Source organism: Capsella rubella, unplaced genomic scaffold (assembly GCF_000375325.1).
Source record: "Capsella rubella cultivar Monte Gargano unplaced genomic scaffold, Caprub1_0 scaffold_4, whole genome shotgun sequence".
In the NCBI taxonomy this organism is placed as follows: domain Eukaryota; kingdom Viridiplantae; phylum Streptophyta; class Magnoliopsida; order Brassicales; family Brassicaceae; genus Capsella; species Capsella rubella.
Genome location: NW_006238920.1, coordinates 2,733,641 through 2,756,541, shown reverse-complemented (window position 1 = coordinate 2,756,541; position 22,901 = coordinate 2,733,641). Strand labels below are relative to the sequence as shown.

Sequence of the window (22,901 nt, the reverse complement as noted above, 5' to 3'; positions counted from 1 at the left end):
AATAACTCTCCTTATCCATTAGAGGACTAGAAACAATTTGAGGTTTCTAGACTTTGAGAAAGTGCATGATTATAATTTGAGGATGTATCATAACTAAAGTATTGTTGTAAGTATACTACTAAAGCTAAAATGCTCGAGAAGACTTGCTTTACATTTTATTTTAATAAAATCGTGTATAGAAAAATAGTGAGGAGACAATATATATGATATGTTTTGATTGAAAATCAATTCATAGTTGAATATGTTATATGAGAGTCGATAAAACGTGAAAAGGTATTAGAAAACAACGAATAAATCATAGAAAATAACGAGAGAAATTGTAGTGAAAAGTGTAGAACATTATTTACAAAACTTTATAAAGATAATGGAGTAAATTCGTTGAAAAAATTATTGAAAATTTCAATATTATTATTGATAAAAACGATTTACATCAAATTAATAAATAAAGTTTTTTTTTTTTTTTTTTTGGGTGTGAACCATTAATACAAAATTTATTAAGGGAAATTCTCTTAAATACCATGAAAATAGGTATTTTCCAAAAATACCATTACAAGTTTTATTTTCTAAAAGTACTACTAAAATAATTTTTTACAAAAATACCACAAAACTAAAAATAATTTTTCTAATATTCAAAACTGATTTCTAAATTATAAACATTAAACTTTACCCCTAAAAACTAAACCTTAAATATAAATAGTCAACCCAAACATTAAAAAAAAAATTTACACCTTCAAAAATCAACTTTTTATGTTTATAGTATTTTTAGAAAAATAAAATTTTTATGGTATTTTTGAAAATATTATAGTATTTGGAAAAAAAAAAACTAAAATGAGTACCAAATACACCAATAATAACCCTTTTGGCCTTTGATCAAAACAAAGGAGTTGTGAATATATTTTCTTCAACCTCCGTATCCGTTGCTGAATCTGCTTTGTTACCCTCTGATCGAAATGGCTTCGTCTTCTCCAACTCAATCTACTCACGTCCCAATTCCTCCAGACCCAGGTCCCTTCTTCTTCTTCTTCTTCAATTTGCTTTCCCATCGCTCAATTTTAAAATTCTGAATTCGATTTTAATCATCTTCACTCGTTTTCAATCGCTGTTTTGATTATACTGTAGTAGATCAGATTCCTCTAAGTATAGAAATTTTGTGTGTTTTAGTTTCGTCCTTTGAAATTTTCAATTAATTGGGAATTATTAACCGAATATATATAAATTTGTGTTTAGCCATCTCTTTGGATCAATTGATTTGTATATAGTTTGTGTGTTTTTTCGTTTAATTTCTGTTTTTATTTGAAATGTTTTTGAGTATGGGGTTAGATCATTATAGTTGATTTCTCATACTAAACTATTTGGGTTATGCAAGTAGTAGAGATAAGTGTTTGATTCTTTCAGGAGGTAGGTTAGTTACACAAGAAGCTAATGAGCCACCAATGCCGGTATCAGTCTCTTCCTCGCCGAGCGGGAAACGAAGCAGAGAACCGGAAGATGAGGTTTATCTTGATAACCTTCGCTCCCAGAAACGTTATCTTAGCGAGGTTTGTTTCATTCTGGTCGTTTCTTGTTCTGTAATTGAGTTGTTAGATGATTCTTGTGGGTTCTGAAATCGTCATTTGAAGCTACGTTTTCCTTATCCGCTCGAACGCTTTCTTGTTTTGTGGGATGGTTAAATGATATCTGTTAAAGTTTATGAGATCAAGTTGGAATAGCTTTTGATAGTTTTCTTTATTTACAGTCTTTAAAATGTCCTGAGATTTTGGCTATCTTGTAGATAATGGCGTGTAGTTTAAACGGACTAACAGTCGGGGACTCACTTCCTGTCAACATGTTAGAGTCTCCTGCTCGGTCTGAGAGCTTTCTTTATCACAGGTTTGGAAAAATCTCTCTCACCTCGGATTTTGTGTTTTGGTATTTTCGGTGTACTTGTGTTTATCAGAGTGTAGTCATGTACTCAAAATGGTATTGAAGTGAGTTGAAGATTGTTTTGTTTCTCTATCTGGATTCTTTGTTTGAAACTTGATACCAAAAGATTCAAGCAGGGTCTAGTAGTGTTTTAGCTCAGTAGAGTCTCTGGAGTGGAGCATTTGTTTTGAATATGGTTGTGAAGTTTCAGTTTAAACTATCTGATGAGCTTCATGACACAGGGATGATTTGCCATTACAATACTCTCCCATGTCTGAAGACTCTGACGAAGCGAGATTCTGTGAGGACCCAACAACAACAACAAGCACTAGCTCATCGCAACCTGAGAGCCGCCCAACTAGTCCAGTTTCACCATACCGATACCAAAGACCTCTTACTTCAACAAACTCACCACACCTGTCATCGACAACAATCTCACACCATTCACATACATGTCCTGCCTCCATGAGCTCCAATGCAACAACTACTACTACTACTCCACAGTCTCGCCATAGAGGATCAGACACAGAAGGAAGGTTTCCATCATCGCCCAGCGATATCTGCCATTCTGGTGACTTGAGGAGAACCGCTCTACTCAGGTCTGTTCAAATGAGAACACAACCATGTGGTTATACTTCAAGCTCAGGGCCAAGTAATATTGACGGTGAAGAGAGGATGTGTTCTAAGCCTATGGAAGAAGATAGAGGCTATAATAGAGGGGAAGATATCTCTTACACTGAAGTCTCTAGTAAGAGCAAGTCTTGTAAAGCATTGGACATGAGACTTTGTGAAAAGTGATCGAAGAGGCGAAGCCTTCCATTACTAATTTTATGTGTTTTGTCTTAAGATAGAGGCTAAATAATGAACATTAATGAATTTCTATTATGTATCGTATCGTGCAACGAATATTTAGTTATTTAAATGATGACTCCGATCGGTAAACATATCAAAAATGGTCCAATTTGTGAATGATACAAATTCTCACTTTTTACATATTCATTTTTGATTTAAAAACCCAACTAAAATGACATAATATATCTTTCCAAAATTGGTTAGAAAGAAATGAAATATCATTGTAAATCATTATATACAAATACAATCATCCAGTTCCCTAAGTTAAAAGATATTCTACCGATTTGAGGTTTAAAAGTTTCTAGGTGATTTTGATGATTTTGGATGAATTAGAAAGAAAAAATGAGTTCTCATTTGTCACTTAAATTTTCTGTAATTTCACTAAAAACCAAACATGGGATTTTATTTATATTTGATTGTTTTAAACATTTTTTAACAAAGAGAACTTTATTAAACACTTTAACATAAGGAAAATTCCCAAAAAATACCACATATAAGTTTAATTTGGACGTTTAATACCTAATGTTTATTGGTTGGAAAAAAATACGCAAATAAATAAAAGTGTGTAACTTAATACCTAAATTTTGTTTTTGTTATTTACATACCCGCGTTCTCATAACAAAAAAACTCCAATTTTACCCTTACTCATCCTTATTTATATGAATACATATCTTTTAAAAAAATAATAATAATTAAATAAATTACAAGTAAAAATAAGAAAACTTTTGTTTTCTCCCAGTTAGCCGAGATTTCATCTCCGACGAGATTCCGGCTAATATCTGTCAAATTAGGGTTTGACACATCAGCAAATTATCTTCGATTCTTGTGCTTGTATATGCGTTTTCCGGTCTACGAGCGATGAGACATGGAGATCAAAAGGTTTCACAGGTACTTATAGATAATAACTATTACTGGAAGATTCGATCCAAATAATTTATAATAATTTAAAAAGTTTTAAATCAATTTACAAGGTTTATAAGGTTTTATAAAGGGTTTTCAAAGGGTTATAATGTTTTTAAAAGGTTTTTATAATTTATTTTTACAATATTTATGAAAGATATAAAATTTTATACCTATATAATGGAAATTTGTGTGTATATTTATAAGTTTACACTCGTTTTTGGATAAATTTTAACATTTTTAGTAGATTTTTTTATAAGGTTTGAAAAGTGGCATTTGAAAATGGCTATTTTTGAAATTCTCAATTAATCAAATTTTTCTTCTAAAATTTTATCAAAGCTCATTAAATAAATATATAACAAATTTTAATTTCTTATAAATCGTATCTACATGTAAATATTCTCCCGCGTTGTAACGAGGGTCCAATCCTAGTATTTATTAAAAAAAGTAGTAATTTTTTACAAAAATTCTAACAGTCAAAGCCTTATATTAATCATTAAATCTAACAAAACTTATGTAGATTTTAATTATAAATATTTATATTTTACGATAAAAATTATAATTCGTAATTTAATTAAAAAAATCTAATGTGACAAAAACATTATTTTTATGGAAAAAAATTTGAACTCGTGGATCAGTAGTTTGAACGGGTTAGAATTTACATTGGTACGTTATATGATGAATTAAATGAAACTGTTATTTCCTTGATACTTTAAAATTAAAATGTGTAATTGCAACACTTAATTACTAAATTACTCACGAGGTAACATTAGCTCCTACTCACGAGGTAACATTAGCTCCTATAAAGGAAGATAGTGTTCTTGATGAGGTTTTTCAGGACCCGAGTGTGGAGTTGGAAACTGAATTGGAAAGTGGGGAGTTGGGGCTGGAGTTAACTTCGCAGGAGCTTCTGGGAGAGGAAGACATTAAAGATGGAGAAAGGGAGGTTGCGCCGGATGGAGTGGAGGAAGAATCGGAACAAGTGGAGAAGTCGGATCAGGAGGATAAGGGGCTGGAGCGTATTCGTCGACCTCGAGGCCCTATTTTGGCTGGTGCGGGATCGAAGAAGCGTTTGGCTCAGATGGTCTCAACACCTCACAAGCGACAAGCGCCTAAGCAAGGTGATGGAGGGAACATAAAGGCCCGGGAAATGGAAAAGGGCGGTCATGGTGGGGCCAAGCCACCTAAACCTCATGTTGTAAAATGAAGGTTGTAAGTTGGAATTGTCAAGGACTTGGAAGTAAGGCAACAATCGGGTATCTTCGGGACATTTGGAAGAAGCATCGGCCAGAATTTTTATTTCTCTCGGAAACAAAACAATTATCTCCTTTTGTGGAAAATTTTCAATCTCATTTCGGTTTTAGTCATTTAATAACGGTGGATCCTAATGGTTGTAGTGGGGGGGGGGGGTTTGGCACTTTTTTACAATAATAATATTTTAATGTTTCGGTCTTATTCAAGTCTAATCGGATTATTGACATAGAAGCGGTTTTTAAAGGCAAAACAATTTATTTATCTTTTGTTTATGGTGACCCGGTGCCAAAATTACGAGAGGCGGTTTGGGAAACATTAACTAGAATTGGTTTAAATAGGGACGCCCCTTGGTTTTTGATTGGTGATATTAATGAACTAACCGGAAATCATGAAAAACGGGGTGGAAAATTACGGCCTGCATCTTCTTTTCTTCCATTTAATTGTATGATTCGAAATTGCGGTCTCCTAGAATTCCCAATCATAGGTGATTGGTTTTCATGGCGCGGGTGAGATAAAAAACCAATTCGGTGTCGTTTGGATAGAGCATTAGGAAATGAAGAATGGTATGAATTGTTTACGGATACGGTTACGGAATATCTACCTATGATAGGGTCTGATCACAAGCCAATAGTGACTAGTGTAGCGGAAAGGGGAGCTCATAAGAGACAGTGCTTCATTTTTGATAAGCGGTGGGTGGGAAAAGATGGACTTCAGGAAGCTATTGTATCTGGGTGGAGTGGGTCTACTGAACGGTGCCATACCTCACTTGTTGATAATATTAGCAATTGCAGACGGGCTATTTCTCACTGGCGGAAGGAACATGTACCTTATGGCAGGGACACTATAGAGGATCTGAAAAAACAGTTGGAAGAGGCTCAAGCTGATGACAATTCCTCTCCATCCACTATTTTGGAAATTTCAGGGAAGCTAAGGGAAGCATATCATGAGGAAGAATTATATTGGCAGCAGAAAAGTAGGAACCGATGGATGAAAGTTGGAGATATGAATTCAAAGTACTTTCACGCCCAAACAAAGTGTCGACGTGCCCGGAATCAGATAGTGGGCCTATTTAATAACCAGGATACATGGAACTCGGAGGATAAAGATATTTGTAATATTGCAACAGATTATTTTCATGGTTTATTTTCTATGAGTAATCCTCACACCTTTGAGGATACACTAAGTGGGATTCAGAGTTTAATAACGGAGGAGGATAATCGTCTATTGACGACAATAGCGATGGAGAATGAAGTTAAAACTGCTTTGTTTATGATGAATCCGAAAAAAGCACCAGGCCCGGATGGTATGACGGCTCTGTTTTTCCAGAAGGCATGGGGGGTAGTTAAAGAAGATATGGTTTATGTTGTTAACTCTTTTTTCTAGGATGGGGTTTTTGATAAGAGGTTGAATAGGACAAATATATGTCTTATTCCAAAAGTGGAAAGGCCAACTCGTATGGCCGAGTTCAGGCCAATTAGTTTGTGCAATGTTGGTTATAAGATAATTTCAAAAATCTTATGTCAAAGGTTAAAAAAGGTCCTCCCAAGGCTTATTTCGGAGACACAATCTGCCTTTGTCCCAGGCCGATTAATTTCCGATAATATTTTGATAGCCCAAGAAATGTTTCATGGGCTAAGGACGAATCAGGCATGTAAAAGCAAGTTTATGGCTATAAAGACGGATATGAGTAAGGCCTATGATCGGGTAGAATGGGAGTTTGTTGAAAGGTTACTTCGAAAGTTTGGTTTTTCGGAACAATGGATCTCATGGATTATGTTTTGCGTGTCCTCGGTCGAATATTGTGTTCTGATTAATGGTCAGCCTCAGGGCTCTATTATTCCAGGTAGAGGTTTGAGGCAGGGTGACCCGTTATCACCATACATTTTTATATTGTGCACGGAAGTCTTAATTGCAAACATTAGGAGAGCGGAAGGGGCGAAGGAGATATCTGGGATTAAGGTGGCGAACAAGTGTCCGCTAATTTCTCATCGACTATTTGCAGATGATATTCTATTCTTTTGTAAGGCTAATAGGGACCAATGTGCGGTAATTTTGGACATACTAAAGAGATATGAGGCGGTGTCCGGTCAACAGATAAATTTTGCTAAATCATCGATACAATTTGGGCATAAGGTGGGAGAGGAGACAAAATTGGAGGTGCAAGAGATTTTGGGAATTACGAACATCGGAGGGATGGGGTCTTATCTAGGATTACCCGAGAGTCTCGGGGGGTCGAAAACCAAGGTATTCTCGTTCATTCAGGACAGGCTACATAATCATATTAACGGATGGTCAGAAAAACTGCTTTCTAAGGGTGGGAAGGAGGTAATGATTAAGGCGGTGGCATCAGCATTATCGACGTATGTAACGTCCTGCTTCCGGCTACCAAAAACAATTACAACTAAACTAACCAGTGCAGTTGCAAACTTTTGGTGGGGGACAAATGGGAATTCTGGGGGAACGCATTGGTGGGCTTGGGCAAAGCTATGTAACAGCAAACAGCTGGGGGGGGGGTCTAGGTTTCCGGGACGTTCAGGACTTTAACTCAACTCTATTGGCTAAACAGTTGTGGCGACTTATGGAGTTTCCGGACTCACTATTTGCAAAGGTTTTTAAGAGTCGTTATTATAGGAATTCGAATCCAATGGATCTGATTCGAACCTATTATCCATCGTATGGGTGGAGAAATATTATTTCTGCTAGATCGCTGGTGAACAAAGGGCTTATTAAAAGAGTTGGGTCAGGTGAGTCTATTTCAATATGGACAGATCCTTGGATTCCGGCTCAATTCCCGAGACCAGCTTTGAGTAAGGGGCCAATTTTGGACCCATCTCTTCAGTTAACACAATTGATTAATCGACAAAGTAATTCGTGGCGTCAGGATTTACTGGCAGTACATTTTGACCCGTCTGAGGTATCTATAATTAATACAATCCCGGTAGGGAGCAACCCAGGGGTAGATTCACTAGGATGGCATTTTACAAAGACTGGGAGGTATACGGTTAAATCGGGATATCATACAGCAAGATTGGTGGATTCTTTGAACGACAAAGTAGTTGGTGGTCCAGATATTTCGCCATTGTTTACAAAGGTCTGGAAGGTACGATGTCCACCTAAAATACGACATTTTATGTGGCAGGTGTTATTAGGGTGTATATCGGTATCTTTTAATCTACGAAGAAAGGGGATTGATATTGATCACACTTGTGTCCGATGTGATAATTTAATTGAGACGGTGAATCACGCTATGTTTGAGTGTCCTCCAGTTCGACAATCGTGGGCTTTAGCTAATATACCTATGGGTCCGAATTTGTTCCCCTCGGACTCTGTGTATGCAAATATGGCTTATCTATTGGGATTTAACGAGGAAGGGGGTGAGGAGGATAGTTATCCTTGGATCTTATGGTACATATGGAAAGCTAGAAATGCAAAGGTTTTTGACAATCAAGACGCTAGTCCGTTAGAGGTTGTTAGAGTAGCAAAAGATGAGGCTATGGCATGGAGCCAGGCGCAGGTCGAGGAATCCGCCAGGGATACACTTCCTGATAGCCGACCAGAGAGGTCTAATTCTTTAGCAAGAGAAATTCAACCCTCAGTGGGAGGATATTGTTGCTACTTAGATTGATCATGGAAGGCTACGGACCAACAAGCAGGAATAGGTTGGTATTGTCTGCGACCAGGAAATGCCCCACCTTTTATGGGGGCCCAAACCACCAGAAGAAGTCTTTCTCCACTCCATGCAGAGATCGAAGCACTCGTTTGGGTGATGAGATGTATGCTGGGACATGATTGTCGTGTTGTCAAGTTCTACACTGACTGTTCTGATTTGGTGAAGATGGTGTCTTCTCCTAATGAATGGCCGGCCTTCTTGACTTATTTGGAGGACATCCAAGTCGACAGGGAAGAATTCGATTCCTTTTCTCTGTCTTTCATTTCAAGAAATGCAAATGTAAAAGCGGACTTTTTGGCACGAAAAGCTCGTGTCAGTCCGCAAGCTATTAAGTTTGTAAACAATGTTCCGTCGAATTGGCTCGTTTGAGTTAATATAGTACGTGGTTGACAAAAAAAAAATTACTAAATTACATATAGAGAAAATTATATTCTCTGCCATGAACAATGTTTTTTAAGAAATGCGACTTTCAATCCAATCTTCTCTACAATGCCATAGGACCCACTTTTAACTCACAATTTTATCCTTAACTAAAACTTTCTCTCTTTTCTTTCATTTCTCATCTTTTTCTCTATATTCTTCTTCCATCTTCTCTTACTTTCTTCAACAACAAATCTCTCTACAATTCTGGCGGATCATTTCCGGCGAACCAGTTCTGGCGGACCATAACCAGTCTCGACGGACAAGATCCGACAGACCAGTTTTGATGGACCATAACTAGTTCCATAGCATAACCAATTCTGGCGGACCTGTGCCGATTGACGAAATATGATGGACTAGTTTCGATGGACCAATTCCTGGGGACCAGATCCAGCAAACCTGTTCCGACAGACGAGATCCGATGGACCAAATCTAGTGGACCGGAATCGGTAGACCAAACTTGTCTATCCTACAGATCTCTTCAAACCATAAATAATTGAGTAGAAGATGAAACAAGTGACACATCTATGGAAGATATCCATCAATGATCTATCTAGGTGTACACTTTGGATCACACATTTGTGTGTAGGTGGACTAGATCCGGTGAACTATATCTGATGTCTGTAATATGTCCATTTTTGTTTCCTAATTTGTTGTCCATCATACGTAAATCTAGTTTTTCATAAACTAACTTGTTCACAATACATATGTTAGATGAATAGAAAAGAAAATTGTCCATAATCGAGTGTGGACAAAAAACTTGTCTATTGATTAATGTCCATAATTAATGTTACAGCTGCCAAAATGTCCAATCTCAAGTCAGCTTTTTATGTTTTTGTTCTTCGAGGATATTTTTGTCTTTTGGATCTATACCATATATACTAATATGACACTCCATAAAATACTAGTAAATAAATGGCACTCTCAATTTTTTTAGTTTAAAAAGTGGAATAACTAATAAAATTCTCTATATGCTACATGTTAAATCTAAAAACATACAAATTAAATCTTATATTTTAAATAACGATATAAATGTAAAATTTTAACATTGTTGTATATATATAGATAAAAACATATTACTGCGGTAAACCACAAATTAGCAGGTTAAAAACCACCTGCTTAAAATTTCATGTAAAGGACAATTAAAGAATCATCATCAAATTCTATATATACTCACATTAGTTGTAAACTTCTAAATATTTTAGCAACCTTTAAATCAATTATTTAAAATATTTGATAACGATAGGAACCAAACCTCATGCTTTCGTAAATTTTCTGTATGTGTAACCCCAACTACTCATAATATACAAACATTTTCTCGCTGTATACTGCAAGTTAAATCATAACACTATAACAAATATCAATGAATTATATTCTCTCTAAACTTTTTAATTTTATTATTTAGATATGAACAATGAGTTTTGAATGGGCCTAGATACCAAGCACAAGCCCAAATACCATCACTTCTTTTTACTAAACCCGATTCAGTTAGGGAACCCATCCGTTAATGAATCTGGACAGTCCCCTCAAAAAAGTTTTGTGAGAGCGCTGCTGCTTCGACGCTTTGATCGAAATGGCGTCGTCTTCTCCAACTCAGCGAGCTCACGTCCCGATTCCTCCAGAACCAGGTCCCTTCTTCTTCTTCTTCTTCAATTTGCTTCTCTCTTCCTCAATTTGCTCTTTCATCGTTTCACCAAGCTTCGCTACTTGTAATTATCTTCGTTCGTTCCATTGCGATCGCTGTTCATGATTTCACTGTGTTCGATCTGCTTTATCCCTCAGTTTCCCCCTAAATAATTTGGTGTTTTTGCTCCTTTTGATCAATTGATTGTGAATTAAACGATTTCGATGTTTAACGTTACTTAGTTTCTGATCGAAATGTGAATTTAACCGTCTATTTTCGTTTCTGTGAGAGTTTAGGCTCGAGATTGCTTTCTTGTGTTGCATCGTATGAGCGATTTTTCATTTTGCATATTTGATCTGAGAAATGTGGAATGTAGTTTGTATGAGTTGGATTTAGAACATCTACAATATTTCTATTTGCAGCTTAGGTTTTGGTTTAACCTAAAATGTCTTATGGAACTGTTGAATAGTCGAAGATGAATGCATTATTTGGATAGATCATTATTGTATCTCTATTCCCTAAGTGAAGCTTAGATTGTATACTAATCTAGACATATTAGTTAATTAGTTTACATTCTCTTCTTTCCCTGCATTTTGTTAGTGTTTTGCATTTTTTAATCTATGGACTGTGTAGTAGCAAGATCAAGCAGAAAGATGAATGCATGAGTTGGATTAGATCATTACAGTTTCTATGTCATGTTAATTGTGTTACTTTCTTTCTGCAATTTGTCTGTATTTTGGTTTTGCAAGTAGTGGATATTTTCATAAACCTTTTGTCTCATGTCTGAGTTTTACGCTGTAGGGGGAAAGTCACTGACACAAGAAGCTAATGAGCCAGAAGTTCCGATTCACATAGTGACGGATCCTTTGCAACTTCCTGCTGATTTCCTAAACCCTTCTCCTGAAAAGAAATTGGTCATTGGTTTTGACTGTGAAGGCGTTGACCTCTGTCGACATGGAAAACTTTGTATCATGCAGGTATGACCTTTGTTTGTGTGTGCTTTAATTTTAAATAGAACGTTATATTTTAGATTATTTGCTCCATGATGGTTTGATATTTGTAACTCTTACTAAAGATCTTGTCTTGGCAGATTGCATTCTCTAATGCAATATACTTGGTTGATGTCATCGAAGGGGGAGAGGTGCTTATGAAAGCTTGTAAGCCTGCACTCGAGTCCAATTACATCACAAAAGTTATTCATGACTGCAAACGCGACAGTGAGGTGTCTGAACTTTCTTTATTTATTTGTCATTGTGTTCATGACATAATTTATAATTCATGACAACATTACTTTGATTATTTTTTGTACTATAGGCCTTATACTTTCAGTTTGGGATAAGGTTGCACAATGTTGTGGACACTCAGGTACGTTTTCTATGTGACACGAAAAAATCTCTTGCCTTAGACTATTTCCTGACTAAGAAAACTTAGTCCTGGTCTTCTTATACTATTTTCTGGTTCACAGATTGCTTATTCTCTGATAGAAGAGCAAGAAGGCAGGAGAAGACCTCTAGATGATTACATATCGTTTGTTTCACTCCTTGCTGATCCACGTTACTGCGGTACATTTTAGATTATCATGTTAGTTTTTATTTATGATTTACCTTAAATATTTAATCCTCGCGGCATCTTGTTCTGGGAGTGAATATACTGATTTCAGCTGAGCAAATGTTTATGCAAGTTCGACCTTATCTATAGAGCCTGCTTTTTGGAACTTCTGGTTCTGGTTCATATCTTGCACCTTGAAATAGTGATATTGACATTTTACCTGTCATGTGGTGGTGAATCAATCACTTTACTCTTGTTTATTCGGTTTAGGCATATCCTATGAAGAGAAAGAAGAAGTCCGTGTGCTCATGCGCCAGGTTCATTACATTTCTACTATATATTTTCTAGTGTTTAAAACCGAAATTATGCTTCCAGAATAGATAATGAGTTGTTTGTGTTTCTTTAAATCTTTCAAATTTAGGACCCAAAGTTTTGGACATACAGGCCAATGACAGAGCTCATGATCCGTGCAGCTGCCGATGATGTCCGCTTCCTTCTGTATCTCTATCACAAAATGATGGGAAAACTAAATCAGCGGTCACTATGGCATCTAGCTGTTCGTGGTGCGTTGTACTGTCGGTGTCTCTGCTGCATGAACGATGCTGATTTTGCTGATTGGCCAGCTGTTCCTCCAATTCCAGGTTTGTTTGTACATTAAGAATGTAGTTCAGTACGTAACTATGTTACTCTCAGCAGTCAGTAAAGATATATAAAAGTCCTTTTTTTAATATAATCTGTGTGGTCAGTGGTCACTCAGTTTCCTCATGAAGATTATATATGCTATAGACAGAAAGATAAATAGACTAGTGATGTTAGCTTCAATTTGTTTACTTAATGTAGTTGGACTTTTAAGTTTTGCAGATAACCTGAAGTCAGAAGATGAATGTCTCGAAGAAGAGATCCTGTCAGTGCTTCATGTCCCACCAGGAAAGATGGGACGTGTGATTGGAAGGAAAGGATCATCAATTCTCGCCATTAAGGAAGCTTGCAAGTAAAAACCATTTCTTTCATGTTGTACTCGTGCTAACAAGACATTTGATATCTGCTCGTTATATAATACGAGTGATTTTTTTTTCCGTCTAGCAGCGCGGAAATTCTAATTGGAGGGGCAAAGGGTCCACCTGACAAGGTTAGTCCAATGTTTAAGCTATAAAGTAGAGATTGGTGGAAACCCAAAGATGTAATAAGGTAGTGTTTTGTGGAAATGGGTTTGATGCAGATATTTGTGATTGGACCGGTGAAAGAAGTGCGCAAGGCGGAGGCTATACTGAGAGGAAGAATGATAGACTATTGAAGGAAATGAGGGACCTTTGTAATCTGTCTTATTGCCCCTTGCCCAAAAAAAAAAACACAAACCCTCTTTAAACTTGGAAACTCCATGGTTCAGTATCGGACCCAAGAGAGTCCCCTCTTCAATAAAAGTTACATCATTAACTTATGTTGATACTGGAACTTACCATTCCATTCCCCAAAAGGGACTTTATAGTTTGATCAGCTGTGGTTTTATTGACATATGCAAAAGTAGTTTATCTGATGAGTAACGTTCAAACCTCAATTGGTTTGGTAGCCTGCTCTGTTTCTCTTTAGTGTTAAGTGAAACTGATAGTTTTAAAGAGTTTAATTACGTTTTGAAGGGTTAAAGATTACACCGAAATTAGGTTTCTTAATACGATTTACTTCAGATTTGTGTGCGAATAAACAAAACTAACTGAAATAAATAAAGTTAACAGTTAATGATTAACACTTATTTTTTCTTTTCTTTTTTTTCTGATTTCATGGGTTATATAATGTGTGTTTGGAGTTTGGAATTTCATAGTAACATATAGCAGAAAAAAAGAACAGAGTAAGAATCATCGCTTTTCTCTTTTTATATATATATATTTTGAGAAATACTCTCAAAATAGCACTTAAGTACTTTCGACAATTATAGTATACACTCCATAAAATTTCAAAAGTAGCACTAATTAGCATAATTACAATATTTTATGTAAATGTAGCTTTTGGAGTTTTGATTATGAGAAAAAGTAAGAGAAATACCCTTCAACAGCAAATTCTAAGTTTTTCTTCCAAATATACCATAATTTGTTTTTTTGTTTCAAAAATAGTACAAAAGATTTATTTTCTCAAAAATAACATAAACATAAAAAAAATTGATTTTTTAAGGTGCAGAATTTTGTTTTTAATGTTTGGGTTGACTATTTATATTTAGGGTATAGTTTTTAGGGATAGGGTTAGTGTTTAGGAATTAAAAATTAATTTTGAATATTAAAAATTATAGATTAAGTTTTGTGGTATTTTTGAAAGATAAAACTTATAATTGTATTTTTGGAAAAAAACCCATTTTAGTGTTATTTATGATAATTCCCAAATAAAAAAAAAGTAAGAGAATAAAACATTTTTTCTCAATATTATGATGCTTAGTTTTTTACATGGAGCAAAACAATTAGCTCAACATATTTGCTCCATTTTTTCTTGATATTTTAGTATTTACTTTAGACAAACAATTAGCTCAAGATTCCATTATGTCCTTATTGTTTTTTTTTTCTTTTTTTTTTTGAAATTTAAAGTACAAAACTATAATTAAGATATAAAGTTTTTTCTTAATATTTTGGTCCTTAATTTATGTGAAATCAACTAAATAATATAATATCAATTTTTTGTTTGTCTCATTTACTTAAAAGATTTTTATTTTCTTGAATATATCTATATGGCTTCTATATTATCATTTTGATTTTTATCTAACCATCATCTGAGTAAGAGTCTCAAAGAAATGATCAACAGGTCAATCTTACGATATAAAGAAAGGGCATCAACATGTCAGCTCGACGAAAAAACTCCATATGATATACAAACATATAAAAAGTTCAATTATTACAATAACTGCATTCTTTATTTACTAACTCGTAGATAAATCTTTTCCATTTTTGGTAATGTAAAAATTCACATTTTAAATCCAAAATGCATTTTGGCTAACGTTTTGCATATGTTTGGCTTAATTTAGTATTCTATTATATTTAGTCAATTTTGACTGGTTATAAAATTAAGATTCTAATCAAGTGCTAATTTTGAACATCAAAACACTAAATCGAATTGCAAAAATGTAATAGTTGAACTGTGAGTCACAAAACAATTGCTAGGGAAAAAAAAAAAATTTGATATATCATCAAGTCTTCACACCACTTATTTTACAGCATAGCATACACACCACTCATCAAGTCTTCACACAACTTATCATACATTTATTTTACAACAGTATTTCACTTCACACCATACTTCACATCAATGCTTTACATGATACTTCACTTCATATCTTTATTTATTTCACATCAATACTTTACTTCATTTATCTCTCTTTCTTTATATCTTCTTTTTTTGTTACAAATTTGATATTTTTGCTTTAAGTATATACTTTCAAGACATGTGAAAATATATTAAAAATCTTAGATATCATGTTTGAAAGAACCAAAAGTTTCAAGTAACAGTTTCGATATATCGTAAGTAAAGTTATGTAAAAATTAATCTCTTGAAATTTTATTTTTGAAACGTAAATATAGTGTTTAATAAAATAAATATTTTTACAAAGAAACTAATAGTGAATTTTCCCAAAATATATGTATAAATAGTGATTGTTTATGCTTTATGGGACACCAGATGAAAAAAAAAGTAGACCGATGCGGAAAAAGAGGAGAATGACATGACTTTGTTATACTAGGATTATAAAGCCTCAGAGATCGCCTAGAAATGCAAGAAAATGAAAATAAAATGCTACAATCGCAAAAGTGGAAAATTGGTGGTTTAGTTTAGGGCCCAAAAAATCACATGTAGGATACTTGTAGCTGATCATGCAATGAGGATAGATAGGGGCAGTTAAATCGTGAACTCTTACAGCTTTGAGTGCACACAAATACACATATGAGATCAAGTCGCTTCATTGAGAAAGGTTTCTTGACGTCACACATATGGGATCAAGTCACCACGTCTATACATATTCACACATTCAACAATTACCGATATCAAAACTAGAATGACATATTATAAACCAAGACGTTGGATAAAATGCGTGGGGAATTAATTTGGTCATTTGCATTAAGGAGTTTTCCCTATGAGATTGAGTTTGTTTTTTTTTTGTTTATTCCTGATTTAGTTTTTGCTTTACATCGATTTAGTTTTTTTCTATAATCATTTAGTTTATTTTCTTAATTTTATTGTTGGCTTAAGGCTTATATATCTATATAGTATTCAACTTAATCTAGATGATATTGGATAGATTCACAGTCCATAGACAGAAATACAACACACAATATTTCTATTTTGACTGTTTTTAGTGGCCCCGAGGTAATTTAGAATCCAATATATGTATTTAAAAAAAGTTTTTACAATTAAATTAATTTTGTGAATAAAAATACTACTAATGAAATTGTGATTTGCTTACCTCTTGGGAAAATAGCGAAAATCAACCCAGACTATTTGCTGATTTCATATAGTTTAGATTGAAAATTTGAATTTTTTTTTGTGAGTTTAGGTTGCTGTTTCCCGGGTATCATAGTTTGGGTATAAAAATACCGCCAGCAAATAGTTTGGGTTGATTTTCACTATATTCCCCTTATCTCTTATCTGTTGTTTATTTTATTTTTATTTTTGCTTATACTTTTAGTTTACCAAATTGTTGGAAACTTCAACAACGTTATAAAGTAAATAATTATATGTCATAATCTTATAAGTATTGCATTTAGTTAATAATATATTAATTATATATGATTTAAAATTTAAAAAATAAAAATGAAAGATGATAAATTCATTTATATAGGCTCATTCTTTAAAAGGAAAAAGAAAGAAAGAGGTATATGTATTTAAGTTTACCAAGTAAAAGTATATTAATATTCTCATCAAAAATCAAAATTTATTCTTATATGTTTGTTACTTGCTCATGTATTTATAGAAGATACCATATTACAATGATATATACAATTTTAATCAAAATAAATTAATATTGAATAAGCTTATATTTTTATTTTGTAATTCAATATTATTTCTTATTTTGTTGGTAAATTGTTAAAGGTTTTTTATACATGTCAAATCTAACTCGCCAATAATAGACATAATATTAGCATATTTAAATAGACTATTTTGAAGATTTTACTTTACATAATATTTTTTTTTAGGTTTTTGCTTACGAATAAAAAACAATATTACAACGACCAAAACGGTTTTATCTAATGAAATTAATATCAGATAAGATATACTCGCTCTGTTTCATAATAAGTGATGTTTTAGCCAATTTTTTTTGTTTCATTATAAGTGATGTTTTCAATTTTCTATGCTAAAATTTAATGTATTTAATATTTTTTGACCAATCATATTTTTTTATTGGTTGAATTCATATTAGTTAATGATGTTTTTACAGAAAATAGGTAAGTTATATGTTTTATTCATTAGTTTGTCAAAACCTTAAACATCACTTATAATGAAACAGAGGGAGTATTACTGTATTTTAATTTCTATATTCATTATTTCTTGGTTATATACAGGTTAAATAAAATAATTATTTATTATACATTTTAAAATTTAACTGACCAAGAACACATGTAAAATTGGCATCTTAAATATATATTTTCTTAATTAGTGTTTTTCGGTTGGAGAAAATTTTTTTTTTCTTATGTGTTCACTACAAAAGACACGGTGGTTGACGACGGTTGTTATTGACCTTAACGTCGTTACTAAACCGATGTAAACCAAATAACATTAGTTTTTTTTGGTAATTCCCGAGATCATAGCTCCCAATTTATTCAAATAAAATTAAAAAACAAACTACACACGGACACGTCGTGGACGTCCATAACTAAGACTATCGTCCCCTAAGATTGATGCCACAACCGGCGGAACCAAATCAAAAGAGTGAAAACCAAATTAAAGGTAAAGAAAAAGCTTAGTTTGCCCCTCGATATGAACAATATGGACTATCCAGTCCCTCGATAAAAACCAATTGAAGTGGAGGGTTTCTTCAAACAACAAGGAGTTGGGTCAACTATTCAATCAAATGATATTGAGCATGTTTCCCATCTCTTCTCGACAAAACATGAAAAATATGGACTATCCAGTCCATCGATAAAAAATCATGGCACAAACATACCAGAAAAGACAGCGGATGTGTTTCACTAATTTATCTTCTAGAAAACCAACCACCAACTGTGAATCCACTTCAAACTCTAAACGTGTAATCCTCCGCTCCCAAGCAATATATAGACCGTAATACACACCCCATAACTCGACTAATGGTACCATACAACGACCAAATAGCATCAGTTTGTAAACCGTCGTAATAAGCTGTGATGTTAACTATTTTAACATCATTTTAGAAAACAACTTTTACTTTTTAAGTTTTTGAAAAGAATCATCAAAGAAAAAAGCATAAAAGGAGAAATGGCACAATGAGTTAATTGAATTGCAAAACGTTAAATCCCTTAAATGACACAATAGTTATCAAACGAACAACAGTTAGATGCATCATCTTCATAAAGATGTTTGTGTTCTATAGCTCTATTTTAAAATGTAAACTTTCAACTTCTCTATTATAGTGCTAGTGTGTAGCAATTTATCTTAATATATTTTTTTCATTCTTGGTATATTTGATTATTCAAATTTTACTTTCTTAATTTATAAATTTTCTTAAACATAACAATGATATGTCCTGCTAACACATAACAACTCCACGAAAGCAAGAGCAACCTCTCTCTCTCTCTCTCTCTCTCTCTCTCTCTCTCTCTCTCTCTCTCTCTCTCTCTCTCTCTCTCTCTCTAACCAAATTTTTATGTCTTTTTGTTACTCTCCATGTTATAAGTTTGCCAATGTCACTAACTCTATTTATTAATCCAAACCTAAGATAATCATAATACTTTTTTTTTTGTGCAAACAAGAGCTTTAAATCATTAAGGCCTCAAAAGAGGGGAGTTAATTCAAACGAATGCTAAGGACATACAAAAAGAATAAAGATAGAGGTTCCATGAGTCTTCCAAGAGGATGCTCAATTTGGAGAAGCTTGCAATGTTTGAAAAATATGTTGGGACCAAAGTGGAGTCGACCATGAATACAAGCTTTGCGAATTCCACGACCAACAAATGGTCATAGATGACTCGAGCAAATGACGCATATGAGTTTTTAGTAGAGTGCTCCATGGGAGAGGTACAATTAGGTGTCTCACCGGGCTGAGAAGGTTCGAAAACATTAGTTCCAAATTCTTCACTCTATTAGGCTCATATCTCAAGGCTTTAGGTGAAATCGCAAACCAAAAATCGCAAATGAAAATATAATATTGTAACAGAGCAGGTGAGTCCTCCCTCACATAAAGCCAACGGCCATGAAAGTTGAGTAATTCCATACAAGCAAAAGCAACCTCTCTCTTTAACGAAAAACTACAATTACATATAATTAATACTGTATATAATCATAATACTAATCCCCTTTAAACCACTATTTTAATATCTTATATGATTAGCTCATCTCTAACCTACTATTTTATTTTCACTCTAAAATGCAATTTTGCTCCATCTTCAAATAGAATATCCTAATTGTTTATAAAAAATGTTAAATAGTATATATGTGTTTAACTTTGTTTGAGGTTTTCTCTCTTAAACTTTTCAGTATTAATTATATGATTTTAGTTTTCGTCTCTTATGTTGTTGTAATTTACTTTTTTTATTTACTATGTCACTGTTACATTTTCTATTTATTTATTCATTTGATAACCAACCAGATGCTAAACCAACCAAATTGCAGAAAAAAGCCATAAGAATAGCTCTCAGATCTCAAATTACAAATTTTAATCTTTTTTGTTTTCTTCATCATCCGTTCGTCGCCACGTCATTTATCTACACACCTGAAAAATCTCCAAATATTCACAAAATACAAAAACTAAAAATTCGAGTCAAATCCAATAAAGCCGCCACGTCATCACTAACTCGGTTTAACAGAACCGAGTTAACTCAACCGAGTGAGTTTTCTCTACTGAGTCTCGCGTACATCTTCGCTCTAAGCTCTTTCCCAGATTCCACAAACTCCATCGCCGGAGCTTCTTCTTCGCTCTCCCAAATCTCAAACTCTCTTATTCCCGGCCACGTCGGCGCTTGAATCGGACGCAAAGACGACGAAAAAGGTAACCTAACAACACCAGATCTCATCGGAGAACTCCATGAACAACCTCCGTTCAACTGCATCTTCCTCATCGACGCAATAATTTCACCGGCGCTCGGAGAAAGCGGCGGAGACTCCGACGGTGGAGAAAACGAAGGAGAAACGAGAATCGAAGTCGGAGAAGTAGCTAATTTCGAAGAGAAGAATCCGAGATCTGGATCTGGCAAAACACGTAACTGCTCCGTCGTATGAGCGAAGAAACAGATTCTTCTCCGGCAACTCGTTCCGTCTTTACACGGCTGAGTACGATAACGAGAAGGATGAAGCCAACACTCGAAAACACCGTGAGCGAACTCACACGTATCACCTCTTCTACAACTCCCTTTACGAAACTCAGGACACGCCGTGCCGGAATAATGAACCTTCCTCGGATCTCGCCGCCGTGCTTTCTCTCCGGGATGAGCGTACGGACACTCCGTCCAATCATGAGATCGGCCTCTCGAACATCGCCGGATCTTGAACTCGTACATGCGAAACTCGTCGGTGAGTGATGGTTCGTCGGAATCTTCCGTTAACTCGTTTGACGGAAGGTAACGGTGGAGAGAAGCGAAGGAGTCGAGATACGGTGACGGAGAGTGTGGGTAATCGTTAACGCCGTTAGAGAATGGTGAAGAGATCGTGACCGTTGGATCCCATTGAGGGATATGGATGGTTGGATGTGGCCGGTTGTTATTTTCTCCGATCATCATTTTTGTTTTTCTCTTTGTTGTTGTGGTGAGTGAGTCTAGAAGAGAGAAGAGGTTTGTGTCTGAGTTATAAACTGCTTAGTTTTTAACTATGGTTGGGTTAAATATTAATCACGGTAAAGTTAGAAAATCTTGACCCTATCCACAAGACCGTACTAAACTAATAATAAACACAAATGTAACTACAACACGTGGCTAAAATATCTCTTATATTACTTTTTTTTATTTAATTATTTTCTTACTTCTTAAAATTTATAAAATATTAGAAAAACGCAAATAATTAATGAAATGTATAATGAAGAATAATTTTGAGAAACAAAGATGAAAAACCGTAGAGAAAACATTTCGGTTTCTTATTTTTTAATAATCTAAAATTTTAGAACATCGGTAAATACATTTTTCAGAGTCTTTGATAAATTATTTTTCATAATAAAATTCGAACTCGAAAAGAAAATATAATAATTAACTTATGCCAATTGTGAAAAGAAATAGTTAGTAGTTTCAATAAAAAAAAAATTATTAAAACTATTTACAGATATTTTTAATATCATTACTTTCATGTTTATTGTCGTCTTCCATGAAGCTTATAGACTAGACTACATCGAATCAATCGATTATATGTGAGATAACCTACAGTAAAATTATGAAAAAATGAACTCTATCTACATTATCATACGGTTAAACTATTAATAAACGAAAATGTAGAGATTACAAGACGTGGCCAAATATATTTCTATATTATTTTTTTACTCTTTCATTTTTAAAAAAAAAACTATATATCATTGTTCTATTCATGAAACCATTTGATTTGGGAAAACAACTAGTATTGAAGTCTTTATGGAAGATGATAAATTTGATGGTGAGAATAATCTACATTCTAACACATGGCCGATAAAATCTGTAATTGTTTTTTTTTTTAATACATAGACATTAACATATGATTTTATTTAGTAATCACTAATCACTATATTTATTAAGTCTTATAGGCCATGATATTTTAATCTAAAAGTTTCATGGAGGCAATATACATCAAAAACAGAAGAAATTAATTTTGCCGAATAGTTTTTCTTTCTTTTAGGTCAAATCAAAGTTGTACATATTTTGTTACTAATCTCAATTTCTCAAGAATTGAGCTACTCATCCTCATTAAAAATTTTGTAACAATGAGAGATGTTAAAAAATATCTAAATTATGCAAACCGAACTACAACACAAAACATGATTAAATACAAAATATAATTTAACCATAGAGGTTATCTCTGCAAAAAAAGAATATAGTTTTATATAAAACTGTCATTTCATCCTCCATAATTTGATCATATTTTTGTATTTTGTGATTCTTTACCATATTTCCTATATCATAAAGCTCTTAATAATATTATTTGCATCGTTTTATCTACATATTGTATAACTAAATTTCTAAAATGTATAATTGCATTTCGGTTGTACTTAACCGTATTTAATATGCTTGACATATATATATATATATATATATATATATATAAACTTAATAGTATATGTTTTCAGAGGTTTCAATCACATATTCGCATCTACATTAGTATGAATGAAGTACACCTATGTATGTATATTACGTATAATATATATATATATATATATATATATATATATATATGTGTGTGTGTGTTTAATATAAACACATATCAAATGCTAGTGATTTCAAATGCAAAAGAAAACAAAACTAAGTAGTACATATATAGTTAGTTAATTAAGTGAGTCATGTTTTATTTCATCATCATCCTTTGCCATTTCTGTACATGAGAAATGGAGAATACTTTGGTCAGTCTTTTACACCACACTTTAGAGTTTAGATCATTTTTGAAGTGTATCGTTAAGCTAAA

The 22,901-nt window shown here is 33.7% G+C and overlaps 3 protein-coding genes across 4 annotated transcripts; 2 read left to right on the top strand and 1 right to left on the bottom strand.

Moving 5' to 3' along the window:
- Positions 1 to 876: 876 nt before the first annotated feature.
- LOC17887967 (putative protein TPRXL) lies at positions 877 to 2,827 on the top strand. Its single transcript, XM_006294694.2, has 4 exons — positions 877 to 1,005; positions 1,396 to 1,538; positions 1,772 to 1,869; positions 2,145 to 2,827. Exons 1-4 carry the CDS (start codon positions 951 to 953, stop codon positions 2,698 to 2,700), a joined length of 852 nt encoding a protein of 283 aa, XP_006294756.1. The 5' UTR covers positions 877 to 950; the 3' UTR covers positions 2,701 to 2,827.
- Positions 2,828 to 10,510: 7,683 nt separating this feature from the next.
- On the top strand, positions 10,511 to 13,704 carry LOC17890104 (piRNA biogenesis protein EXD1). Of its 2 annotated transcripts, none has more exons than XM_023784859.1 (10): positions 10,511 to 10,626; positions 11,424 to 11,599; positions 11,713 to 11,844; positions 11,937 to 11,987; positions 12,088 to 12,184; positions 12,441 to 12,487; positions 12,592 to 12,811; positions 13,032 to 13,161; positions 13,254 to 13,299; positions 13,390 to 13,704. In XM_023784859.1, the coding sequence occupies exons 1-10, from the start codon at positions 10,572 to 10,574 to the stop codon at positions 13,462 to 13,464; spliced, it is 1,029 nt and encodes a 342-aa protein (XP_023640627.1). In that variant the 5' UTR covers positions 10,511 to 10,571; the 3' UTR covers positions 13,465 to 13,704. The 2 variants fall into 2 exon arrangements, with proteins under 2 accessions (XP_023640627.1, XP_023640628.1); XM_023784860.1 differs by having other exon boundaries at positions 10,512 to 10,626; positions 13,257 to 13,299.
- A 6,170-nt stretch (positions 13,705 to 19,874) lies between these two features.
- On the bottom strand, positions 19,875 to 21,099 carry LOC17890145 (zinc finger CCCH domain-containing protein 23). Its single transcript, XM_006294640.2, has one exon. It carries the CDS (start codon positions 21,044 to 21,046, stop codon positions 20,150 to 20,152), a length of 897 nt encoding a protein of 298 aa, XP_006294702.1. The 5' UTR covers positions 21,047 to 21,099; the 3' UTR covers positions 19,875 to 20,149.
- Positions 21,100 to 22,901: the final 1,802 nt, after the last annotated feature.

Excerpts from the sequence above, each read along its gene's own strand:
- LOC17887967 (XM_006294694.2), top strand. The coding sequence starts at position 951 with ATGGCTTCGTCTTCTCCAACTCAATCTACTCACGTCCCAATTCCTCCA. Across the intron at positions 1,006-1,395 it reads CCCAATTCCTCCAGACCCAG|GAGGTAGGTTAGTTACACAA; the intron begins GTCCCTTCTTCT and ends TGATTCTTTCAG. Across the intron at positions 1,870-2,144 it reads GAGAGCTTTCTTTATCACAG|GGATGATTTGCCATTACAAT; the intron begins GTTTGGAAAAAT and ends TTCATGACACAG.
- LOC17890104 (XM_023784859.1), top strand. The coding sequence starts at position 10,572 with ATGGCGTCGTCTTCTCCAACTCAGCGAGCTCACGTCCCGATTCCTCCA. Across the intron at positions 10,627-11,423 it reads CCCGATTCCTCCAGAACCAG|GGGGAAAGTCACTGACACAA; the intron begins GTCCCTTCTTCT and ends TTTACGCTGTAG. Across the intron at positions 13,300-13,389 it reads CAAAGGGTCCACCTGACAAG|ATATTTGTGATTGGACCGGT; the intron begins GTTAGTCCAATG and ends GGTTTGATGCAG.
- LOC17890145 (XM_006294640.2), bottom strand. The coding sequence starts at position 21,046 with ATGATGATCGGAGAAAATAACAACCGGCCACATCCAACCATCCATATC.